General features: G+C 54.4%; 2 protein-coding genes across 5 annotated transcripts; one reads left to right on the top strand and one right to left on the bottom strand.

Annotated features, from left to right (window-relative positions):
• The first annotated feature begins 62 nt into the window (after positions 1–62).
• On the top strand, positions 63–2,372 carry SAPCD1 (suppressor APC domain containing 1). The gene is made up of 5 exons (XM_061147058.1): positions 63–426; positions 671–811; positions 1,310–1,405; positions 1,503–1,592; positions 1,692–2,372. The coding sequence occupies exons 1-5, from the start codon at positions 313–315 to the stop codon at positions 1,785–1,787; spliced, it is 537 nt and encodes a 178-aa protein (XP_061003041.1). The 5' UTR covers positions 63–312; the 3' UTR covers positions 1,788–2,372.
• VWA7 (von Willebrand factor A domain containing 7) lies at positions 2,337–11,341 on the bottom strand. 4 transcript variants are annotated; one of them, XM_061147055.1, is made up of 17 exons: positions 11,137–11,341; positions 10,600–10,865; positions 9,998–10,279; positions 9,404–9,500; positions 8,696–8,806; positions 8,038–8,233; positions 7,756–7,925; positions 6,172–6,284; positions 5,789–5,905; positions 5,271–5,456; positions 4,653–4,785; positions 4,382–4,534; positions 4,186–4,278; positions 3,565–3,866; positions 3,348–3,487; positions 2,986–3,160; positions 2,337–2,883 (listed from the first exon to the last, which is right to left on the bottom strand). In XM_061147055.1, exons 2-17 carry the CDS (start codon positions 10,831–10,833, stop codon positions 2,710–2,712), a joined length of 2,676 nt encoding a protein of 891 aa, XP_061003038.1. In that variant the 5' UTR covers positions 10,834–10,865; positions 11,137–11,341; the 3' UTR covers positions 2,337–2,709. The 4 variants fall into 4 exon arrangements, with proteins under 4 accessions (XP_061003038.1, XP_061003037.1, XP_061003039.1 ...); XM_061147054.1 differs by having other exon boundaries at positions 10,600–10,848; XM_061147056.1 differs by lacking the exon at positions 11,137–11,341 and having other exon boundaries at positions 8,038–8,149; positions 10,600–11,013.
• Positions 11,342–11,580: the final 239 nt, after the last annotated feature.

The following is an 11,580-nucleotide window of genomic DNA, read 5'->3' as shown; positions in this document are numbered from 1 at the left end:
GCAGTCTATAGAGGAACCTGCCTTGCCTCACTGTAAATACAGTATCACTGGTGGAGGGAGGCCTTGGGCTCTACCTGGGGGACTTTCTGAGAACCAGCCACTGCAACTGGCCCTACAAAAACAGATGAGAGGGAAGACAGAAGTCCAAGATGTTCTTTTCCCTCAAAGTAGGAATACCCCGGCCTCAGACAGACCCAGCTGGAAGGGCTCTGAGAGGCCGAAAGACTAGGCAGGACCAGAACAAGGCTGGGGGAAAGGGAGGGCCCAGCCCTGCACCAGTGGGCGTGGCTCCACCCTTCCCACCTCAGAGCCATGGGGAGCCGGGGTCCTGGTGGGTGGCCCCTGGTGCAAGCCCCCTACACAGTTCTGTTGCTGCCACTGGAGACAAGTCGCCAAGACCCAGGGGCCCGGAGCTTCTTCCTCTGGGTGAGTATCAGTCCCACAAGAAATCCTGGGGAAGCCCACTTCCCTAGATCAGTCTCCTACAGTCCCTGTCAACTTTGAGGACTCACAGCTCCAGCCCCCTGCTTTCGCTCGCCCTGCAGGTCCTCAGTGGCCAGTCTGGGCTCATGGTCAGTGACCAGACAGTGAACCCAACCACACAGTGAAGCCAAGCATGGCCTATCGCCCTGCTGTAGAGTGAGTCAGCCTTTGCTCCTTGCCTTTTCAGCTGCAGAGGATGCAGGCACTGGAGCGAGAGCAGGACGCCCTTTGGCAGGGGCTGGAGCTGCTGGAGCATAGCCAGGCCTGGTATGAGGGCCGTCTGAGGGAGGCTCAGCAACAGCAGCTGCACGTGGGGGCCCTTGGTGAGGTATGGGGCTGACCCAAGGGGTGGGGGGGCAGGGGTCGCAGGGATGGGTAAACACAGCCTGACACCATCCTGGAAAGGCAAGAGTTAATGGACAGGGATCAAGAATGGGAAGCAGCATTGTAATGACAGGATGCCACCAAGTGTTAGGTTGGTGTTCATAGTTGGGCCTAGAGGAGGCTGGTCAGCATTCTATTCAGAGGGACACAATTTGGATCACTCCATGGAGCTGGGGGAGTGGCCTGGATTGTTCCAATGAGCTGTGATGGGCAGGGAGGATCCATAAAGAATAGAGAAAGTGGGGACTATGCCATTTGAGGGGCTGAAGAACTGGACTATTACAGAGATGAAGCATAGAGTACTGAAATTGCCCACCTGCCTGGCAGGGAACTGGGATGAGGGGTCTGGATGGAGGAGAGGAATGGCCTGTGGTTACAGGAGAAGAGTGGCAGATTGAGCTCAAGTTTTCACCATGTTGTCTGCCTCCAATTCCTCCTTTAGAATTTTCTAACGGATTTACACTCAGAGCCTGGTGGCCCCCAGTTAGCCCAGATTCAGAGAGTGAACATCTGCTTGCAGAATCTGCTTCAGGGGAAGGTGAGTTTATTGTTTTTAGTTTAGACTTTTGGGAAATGGGGATGAAGAAGGGACTTGAGTCAGCACTGGTCTAACAAAACATCGCATTTCCCCCCAGTTCTTCCCACATTCCCCAAACAAAGCTAGTTCCTGCACCACCCAGGACTGGAAGGGAAGGCCAAGGAAACAGGACATGTGGTGGCAACAGGTGAGTCGGGGGGGGGGGGGGGGGCGGCAGGAGCCCTGGCCGGCTGGCCGTGGGAGTGAGGAACACAGACGTCCAGACTGTCTCTCTCCTCTTCTCCAGGAGATGTCAAGGCAGCAGAAAGGAGGCATTCAGCCAACAGGGGTGATGGCTCAGCCAGGCTGCCCCCATGGACGGAGAGGCCCTACCCGTGTCTAAAGGCTCCTTTGGTCCCCTCAGTCATGCCGGCGAGACTGAGAGAATCCCCAGCCTCCTTATTCTGACTCAGCAACTAAATGGCTCTGGGTGGCAGGTCAGCTGAAATCCAAATATACTGGTGTAAAGTTTCTTCTCTGCTCCTGAAAACTTCCATTTTATGTTTTTTGGCATTTCATGCTCTCACTCTTCCCTATGCATGCATGCTCAGTTGCTTCAGTCATGTCCAACCCTTTGCGAGCCCACCAGGCTCCTCTATCCATGGGGATTCTCCAGGCAAGAATACCTGAGTGGGTTGCCATGCCCTCCTCCAGGGAATCTTCCTGACCCAGGATCGAACCTGCACTTCTTACATCTCCTGCATTGGTTCTTTACCACTAGCACCCACCTGGAAAGCCCCCCACTCTTTCCGATACGATGTACATAAGTGATCTTTCTCTGAAATCTCTCTGGGGAGAAGACATGTTTATTGGCATTGTCCTTCAATTTTAAATACAAAAATAAAATAGAAGCCTCTCCAGAATTTCAAAAATAAAATAGGAGCACCTCCAGAATGTCAATAACACTTTGGGTAGGAGGTAGGGAACCCTCCTCCCCACTTCCAGTCTTAGACACTGCCCCACATATCTTCCCCTCCACCTGAGCTTGGGAGAGAGCATAAATTAGTGGAACAAAGATGCTGCAGAGAAAGAAAAAGCAACTTTCTCCAAAAATGAGTCTGTTGTTTCCCCCCCCCCCCACAAGGGTTAGGGAAAGTGCATTGTGGGAAATCCAACACTCTCTTTCCCAGTCTTGGAAAGAAAGGCAAGTGGATGAGAAGGAAAACCTCTATCCCACCTGGAGAGGTAGAGGCCCCTCCTATCTTCTCACCAGTGGACAAGATGGTGCACAGCGCTGGAGACCCTTCCATCCAGGGGCTGCTGTATCACCAGGGGCCCAGGCTGAGCAAAAGCAACATCCCCGCAAATGAGGTCCACCAGGGTTTGCCCAGCAGCCCTCCCCAAGCCCCGCCCTGAGTCATGGAGGTGGAAAGATGGAAGGCAGGGCTGGAGGTGTTGAGGACTGAGTCAGTCGAGTAGGCGGGAGCAGGGAGCTGGTCCTGAGGAGAATTAGAGACTGTCAGGGTGGTTGCCCCCAGATTAATCCTGCACCACCTTCCCCTTCCCCTGCCTATCCTGCAATTGAAAGTGGGGGCACTCACCTGCGGGGCGGGGGCCCGCACCAGGAGCCGGAGGAAGGCATGGGTTGGGGGCATCGTGCTGGCTTCTCCATCCTTTGCAGTCACTGTCACCATCACCATGGAGTTGGAGGCGGCTGTGTCTGGTACCTCCAGCCACAGACGCCCCCAGGCGGACTCATTCTGTTCCAAGTGAACCCTGGGGAGTGGATGCCAACATCTGGCTTCACCCACAGGCTTGAATAGCTGGGAGCCAAGGGGAGGTGGGGAGGGAAGCGAGGAATCTGAGCTCCCATCCCAAAGGGCCAGAGGAGCAGGTACCGGATCCTATACCCGGGCACAGAAAGATGGGACCAGAAGGGAGCAGGAGGTTTCAGGGGCTTCACCTGGAGAGGTTGGAGGTGAGGGGGAAACTGGGTTTGGCAGATGTCCTAAGATAGAGATCCTGAGGGCCCGAAAAGCTGGCAATGCGGAGGCTGAGCGGGGCTGTGGTGCCTGGCGCCAGGAAACCCGGGGGACCGCTGAGCTGCGGAGGAGGGCTGGTCAGGGGAGGGTCAGGACCCATTCCCTCCAGCCCCAGCCGCACCTTCCTCGGCCTCTCACCTCCAGCAGGACTGGAACTACAGCACAGGGCTGGGGGGCCGCCCGGTGCAGGCCCCTCCCCGCTCCGTCCTGGCCAACCAGCTCCAGAGAGAAGGGTCCCAAGGTAGACAGAAGGGTGGGCGGTAGTGAGGCAGCGAAGAGACCTCGCTCTGGGGGTCCCCTGGGCTCCAGAGGCACCTGGCCCAGCTCGGCACCCTGCGGGACCCCTCGGAGGACCACGTGGGAGAAGTGCGGCAGAGGGCCTCCAGGGTTTCCTCTGGAGCCCAGCCCTGTCACTTCTACCAGCAGCTGGGTCTGGAGACCTGGACAGGGGAGGGGAGGGGAGAACAGAGATCTGCGTGAGACTTGGAGACAGGGAGAAAAACAGGAACGGCTTTGAATAGTGGTTAGCTCTGGGCCATGTGGATGGGGAAAAGGGGTTACCTCTAGGGGGTACTGATGGGCAGGGCCAGCAGCAAGTTCTGGGATGCTGGAAATGTTCCATAGCTTAAACTGAGTGATGGTTATTAATATATAAAATCCACCCAGCCTGTACACTTGAGTTTAGTGCACCTTATAAATGTTGTAACTCAATAAAAAGTTACATATATACACATAAGTTAGGGGTGGGGCTAGATGTACCTGCAACTGGTTGAGTCAGGGGGTAGAGGCCAGGGTGGGGTCCATCCTCCATGGGGATCCCAAAGTGAAAGAGAAAGTCCAGGGAGGTCTGGGCTGAGGAAGGGCGAAGGCAGTCAGAGACCTTCCGGCGATGAAGGTGACTGATAACTGCTCTCTGGTCTCCCCGTCCCTTTCCCAGGAATATCATCCTCCTTACCTTGCACTCTCACCCGGGGGGTACCCTTGGCTGTGACTTGGATCTCCCAGGTTCCTGACTGTGGAGGGTCATTCATGCTCATCATCCAGAACCTCCCAAAGCGGCGAGTGTGACCTAGAGGCCCCTCACCTTCCTCCTGGCCCTGGGAGACCCCTGGGTGGGTGTGGGGGGTGAGAGATTGGCACAGGAGAATTCCTTTTGCTTCGTACATTACCCCTCCTTCTTCAGTCTCTGTTCTTCCCACTGCCTTGAGACACACACAGGGAAGTACCTGCAGGGTTTCTGATCCAGAAACTGCTGACCTCCCCGTGGATCTGGACCGTGACCTTCCGGAGTAGTCCATCCACTCTGAACACAAGTGGCCTCTCAGCTACCACTACACGGGACTCCAGGGGAAGGGTCACCTTGAGGGGTTAGGACCGAAAAATGGGGGAGAAGATAAGACATGGGATGACGTGGGAACAAAGGCAGGAGAGAGAAAGGTAGAGACAGAAAGAAATGAAGGAACACATGGAGAAGGGATCCCAGTGAGAGAGGAAGGAACAGAGGTGGAGCTATGGTCAATAACAAAGCTGGAGGCAAGGGATTAAGGATGAAGTAACCGCTTCCTGCCCCGCCCCGCCCCCCATAAGAGATGGCAGGACTTCCCAGAGGAGCCGTGAGGACAAAATACTGGAGGTCAGGATTGGGGGTGGAGGTGGGGGGACAGGTAGTACTAATATGGAAGGAGCAGGATAGAAGGGGGAAGCCGTGGATCTCAGAGGGAGAGAAACTTCCCACCCTTCTGCCTGGAATGGCAACTCAGCAAAGGGAACCATTCCTTACGAGAAAGAGAAATGCAGTGTCGCCCATCCCCTCAGTTCTTAGCTAAGCCTCCACACGTACTCACCAGGTCAGCTATACTGTCCCCAACAATGGCCGCCACATCCTGAATGTACTGGTCTTCGGTGAAAATCACTTCTCCTCCTGAGGCCAGGGCCACTGCCTCGTATGGCTCAAAACGCAGAGGGGACAAGACCTCACGCCGGGCCCGGCCCTGAGCCCTAGATGGGTCCTCAGTTACCAGGAACGTGACCTGTGTCCGGAAGAGAGGCCAGTACTTGAGGTTTCTACTTGCTATGCACCATTGTAATCAAGGATCTCCTGTGCTCAAGCTCTCTACAGAGCTGACCATTGGTGATAAATTCTGTCTGTCCTCTGGCTGCTACAGCATTAAGAGTAGGGCCTCCCACTCTAGTATTGTTAAAGGGATTTGGAAATGTTACACTCATTATCCACTTCTCTTCCCTCCAAGCCAAGGCTGGTTTAACCACCCTAGTGTGAGTGTCATCCTTGTAATGAGAGTTGTCCTGGGGTTTCCCACATCCCTGGGTACCTAACATTGAGTCTCCCACCAGTTATGCTCACTCTGCAACGCCGTTCCTGCGTCAGAGATTCCACCCGGTTGGTGAGAAAGGCGTCCTTAGGGGAGGCATCAGTGAAGACAAAAATGTCTGAGAGTGGAGGTGTGTGCAGCAGAGCCAGCTGGCAGGAAGAAAAAAAACTGGTGGTAAAAAATGGCAGCCTTCAATGAAAAATAAATAAATGTTTTAAAAATGGTGGCAGTAGGGGAATGGGTAGAGCAAGGGAGGGCAGAATAGAAGGCAGTATGGCCCTGAAATCTGGAATGAAACGAGTGAGACTAGGTTCTGAAGATGGAATGGAGGGTGGGGTCCCAGGGAAGCTCTAGATCCCTTGATAGTGGGGCCTGGAGAGGGGGTAGGGGGAAGGAAAGGGTGGGGAGAGCAGACCTCCAGGGCTGAGAGGCACATCTCTGGCTCATCTCCACCTCCCAAGGCATGCATCTCATTGAGCTGTTGCCAGAAGTGGTCAGGGTCACTTGTTGTAAAGACAGGGCCAAACCCTGGGGAATGAGATTGAGAGACTGAGGAGAAGGCTCCTCTCTTTCCTGAAAAGGGCCATCTCCCCAGTCAAGAGACCCTGCAGTGTTCCTCGGGTGGACATGTATTGAGATAACAATATTCTTTATATTTATACTGACAGGATAGGACAAGGCAGGGCTTAGCTACCTCTGGTGGGAAAGTGGACCTCATTTCCTCACAAAATGGTGGTACTTCCTGTGGTCTTGAGTGAGCCTTTTTTGGGTATATGTTTAAGTATAAAAACAACTGTTGCTTCACCAACATGGATGGACCTAGAGATTATCATACTAAGTGAAGTAAGTCAAATGTCATTATGATATTCCACTTGTATGTGGAACCTAAAAAAATGATACAAATGAAGTTATTTACAAAACAGAAATAGATTCAAGGACATAAAAGACATATTTATGACTACCAAAGGGAAAGGGAGGGATAAATTAGGAGTTTGGGATTAACAGATATACACAACTATATATAAAATAGATAACCAACAAGGACCTATTGTATAGTACAGGGAACTAGATTCAGTATCTTATAATAACTTATAATGGGAAGGAACCTAAAAATGATATATACAACTGAATCACTTTGCTGTATATCTGAAACACTGTAAATCAACTATACTTGTCAACTACAAAAAAAAAACAAACAAACCTGGGTCCTCAGTTTCCTCACAGAAAAGCCAGAGAAATAATAGTGCTTACCTCAGAGAAGCCCATTGAGATGATTGAGTTGATTTTGTAAATTTCAGAACAGTGTTTTGACACATAATAAGTGCTAAATTCTTAATTATTCATTTATTCATACCCTTATCAAATATGTGATAAGCTCCTGTTGAATGTCAGTCACCATGAGATTTATATAGGTGGATCAGACTCAAACCCACTCCTTAGGGAAGTTTCAGTCCAAATTTTATTTGATGATCATTTCAACCCTGGGAGATAGTCAGGATAAATACTGACCCATTTTATGGATGATGAAGTTGAGGAAAGAGAGGTTAAACAAACAGGCTAAGGACACACAGATTGGTCAACCCAGGTCAGATAATCTGACTTCTAAGTCAGTGGGGGAAGGAATATGATATAAGTAGCTGTCTCAGATATTTCACAGAGGCCTAGACACACCAACTTCCCCATCTTCATCCCAACCTCTCTCCAAAGGAAATGGAGAGAATTGAAAATGACTTATTAGGATGGATGCCTAACAACTCAGAGGCTGCCTGCCTAAGCACCCATTATGATTAAATTCCTATGGCAAGTGCTGTCATATTGGAAACAGTAGAAGAAGTGGCTGATAGTTCCCTATATGCATAGAGGTACCAATAAAGGAAAAGGATCGTAGGAAGTGCCTCCATTCTATTATGGAAGTGAAGCCATGAAGCCTGCTTCCCTACCAGTGACATTACCTCTTGCCCCGGACTTGCTTCCACTCTCCTGGCCAGACCACAGTTACCTGGATCATGGAACGGCACCAGGACATAGTGGGTGGGCTCCATGGGGGTGCCCCGTCGCTGCTCCACAATATGACGGGCCTGGATCTTGGCAGCATTGATCTCTTCGCCCATACTGCCTGTGGTATCCAGGACGAAGCTCAGGCTGGAGGCTGGGGTGATGTCCAGCAGCCTGAGAAGCAGGCCAGAGATATGGTGCATGGCTGCACTTGTCCCCAGCCCCTGGTTTCTCAGCTCCAGAGCAACCTACCTATTAAGGAGCCCAGCTCCAGGAGGCCACTCACCTGGAGAAACCGCTGTCTCCCAGGCGGCTTCGTAGGAGGTTGAAGGCCTGGATGGAGGCCAGAAGGGCCAGTTTTGCAGCCTGGAGGTGCAGCATGTGGTGGGGGGAAAAGCCTGGGGATGTGCTATCCTTGTTGATGCCTCCCCGTGGCGGCTGGGAGCTGCTCTGGTCAAAGTGGCCCCCATGGCTACATTTCCCTGGGTTAGGGAAACGGATCTGAAGGGTGAAGGTAAAAAACCCACTGCCTTCTAATAAAATGAAGCCCTTTCTGACTTGGCCTGACCCTCTCACTCCTCAGGAAAGGATCAGCAGAAAATTAGGGCATTTTGCAGAAGGCAAATCTGAAGTAAATCTGGAATGGTTGGTTGTAACAGCACGTGGTAGATCCCCTGATCCCTCAAGTAGGTCCCCAGAAGCTCCCTTGGGCATTGAAGTCTTATCAGCTCTGTAAGAAGCTGTCCTCCCTGCACTCCAACAACCATGGCCACCTCAGTGGGCCTTCAGCCAGCCAGCCACCCCTTCCCAGCATCCTTTCCTTCTGAGAAATGATACCACCGGATTTTAGGCCAAGGGCCTATAGGACTGAGGTCCTTAGAGAGAGGGTCAGGGGAGAGGAAGGGACTTCTCCACTTACTCCTGGGGGTCTTCCCATCTGGTACCTGGAGGTTTGGGGGGATGAGTTCCAAAGTAGCCAGAGGTGAGGAGTGTGAAGTTCAGCAAGTTCCCAGGGCAGCTCAACTCCTCACAGTCGAAGCAGGTAGGATCGCCCACTGGGAAGAGAGGACCCATGATTCTGCTACCCCTGACATTTATCCCAGTCCACACAAACTTATTCAGCTTTTCCTCCCACTTGGAACAAGGTGAAAGCCCACAGGTACCCTTCATGGGTACCTTTCTAGGATTTCTGAACTAAACCCTGGAGTTCACGGCTGGCCATGAGACTTGATATTTGAGACTGAGAGTGTGCTAGAAAATCATGGGGACCAATCCTACGGGGAGTGTACCCTCTGTGAGCTGTGGACAGGAAGTGTACTTGTAATCAACAGGAGGCAGCTTCCGGGTCATAGTTCAGTTGGAAGTGGGGACTGAGAGGAGAGTCCCCTGCGATCTAGTGCAGGGAGGAAACCTCATGAGAGAGAACTCCTTGCGGTCTGCAGAGCTGGTTCTGGCTCCGTCCTCCCCTGTGTGCTCTTGGGGAAGCCAGCTAATTGACTGACCTTTGATTGAACTGAGGGACCTCACAGGTTGTCTCAGATTTGAAGCCATGTCACCTCCTAGTTGACCTCAGGATGTGACCCAGTGGCTGGATGGGCTGAGAGGAGGTAGCACTGTGGGCTTCCCGCTTACCAGCAGGGGCATGGCCGTACCTTGTGCCAGGCTCCGGAGCTCCTGCCTCGGCCAGAGGAGGTGAGGGTGTGGCTGCTGCCTCCCAAGTTCCACCCAGTTGCTGTGACTGTAGAAATCCTGGTCCCAGGAGAAAGACGGGGAAGAAGCACTAGCTGACTGCTCTTGCAGTCTCCAGCCCTAACTGCCCCTCCTTCCATTTCCCCAGCCTGAACGCCTCCTCCCGCCCGGCTGCTCCTCCAGACACCCCACATCCTCTCCAGTGCTCTCTCCCTTGCAAGGAATACAGCTCTGTTGAAGTGGGAGCCTCCCACTGTTTCTTTCCATCTCACTCAGAGCCCAACCCAAGGCCTTTCAGTGGCCTGCACGGCCCACCTCTGGACCTCAGCACCCTCCTCTCACTCACTTCGCTCCAGCCACAAAGGCGTCCTGGCTGTTCCCACAGAAAGCTGCCAGTTTGGACTGGTGGGGACTAGGGAATAGCCCCAGGGCCTTGGCAAGCAGGGCCCCAGCCCCTTCTAGAGTAGGGGGAGGCATGACTAAGAAAACACCCTTCGGGAGTCCAGAAGACTGAAAGCGAAGACCCCTCTGACCACGACCCCTGACTCTGTTCTCACCTGCAGGGCGTGAAGCGCAGCCCCCAGGCGCTGGCGAGCCAGGGTGTAGTCAAGGGCTCTGGCTGCCGCCACAGTCTCGCGTAGAGCCTCCACCAGGCGTGTGCGGCCCTGGCCCAGCCGCTCGGCATCAAAGTGCAGGTCAGGGTCATTCTTGGAAGTTGGCAGGAAGTCTTGGGCGGCATTGGCACGAGACACCTCTCCTAAGGCTGCTCGGAACCGTCGGGAAGGAGACCCAGGTCCAAAGTAGGCGGCAAAAAGGTCGTCGGCAAGGAGGGTGCGGCCCTGGGAGAGTGGGAGGGGCAGGGGTTCCAGGGAAGCCCCTTGGTTGGAACCATTGCCCTTGCTCACCGGCTCTAGTGCTCAAGGCCGGATGTGAAAGGAACTGAGGGTGCTGGGCCCTACAAGGGAGGGGCAGTCCTGGACGTCTGTATGGAGGGGACTCCTGATTGTTAAGACTAGGACTCCTGGCACTGTTGCTGTCTGGAGGACAGGAGGGAATGTGTGTGGGGGTTCCTTCTCTTGGCAAGCAGGACCCTCAAGTAGCAGAGGTCCCCAGAATGGGGGAATCCGGCCGGGATGTGACTGGACCCAGGGACGCTCACCAGGAAGTCCTCAAGGCGAAGGGGGGGGCGACCTGGGGGCGGCTGCTCTAGGAAGAGCTGCAGCGTGACGTTGAGCGCCGCCTCCTCCGTCAGGTCCTGGTGGGTGATGGAGCCGGGGGCAGCCAGGAGGCTCCAGATGTTGGGGAAGAAGGCAGATGCGGGAGGCATCAGCAGCTGCAGCAGCAGCAGCACTGAGGGGCCCAGGTGGGATAGGGGCACGTCCGCGGGGAGCATAGCTAAGACATGGACCTGAGGGACAGAAGGCACTCGAGAGAGGAAAGGAAGCAGCACAGACTTAGGGCAGGACTGGCTTTGTTTGTCTCCATGGGCACCTGCTTTGGCCCTTTATCTCCTCCGGCTGGCTTCCCCGCCCTCCCCCTTCAATCATTCGGCAAACCTGAGGGCCTATCAGACCAATAGGAACTTACACCTGCTGGGGCGGGGTCTGAGGCTCCTCCCCCAGGACGCCCCCCCCCCCCCCCCCCCCCCCCCCCCCCCCCGGGCATTGGAAGTCCTCTCTCTAGGCCTCTCCCCTACCTGGTTGCTGGGTCTCCGTTGGGCAGGACCGCGGGGGCCGGGCGTCACGGGGCACTTAGGTCAGAGTTATAATTAACCTAAGGCCTGACTCAGTGGAAGGGGAGGGAGGCGCCGGCAGGGTAGGGGCAGGACAGGCAACCCCTAGCCCCTCTTCTCACGCCTGCCCAGGGCCACAAGCAGCAGCCAGCACCAGGGCGGGCCTCCCTTAGCTGCAGTGCGGAGGTGAATGAAGAGGCGGGAGGAGGAGGGAGCGAGCGCCGTGACTCAGGCCTGGCTCAGGGCCAGGGCCAGGGCCAGACAGACGCACCTCTACCCACCGGGACCCAGTGCCTCATGCCCAGCCTGCTGCCCTCCCGTTGTTCACACTGGCACCTCTGAGGATCCAGGAACCCAGCCCCTCAGCACCCCCTCCCCAGCCCCACCACACACACAGCTGAGATATGG

This window comes from Dama dama, chromosome 7, assembly GCF_033118175.1.
Source record: "Dama dama isolate Ldn47 chromosome 7, ASM3311817v1, whole genome shotgun sequence".
NCBI lineage: Eukaryota > Metazoa > Chordata > Mammalia > Artiodactyla > Cervidae > Dama > Dama dama.
This window is presented reverse-complemented; position numbering and strand designations above follow the sequence as displayed.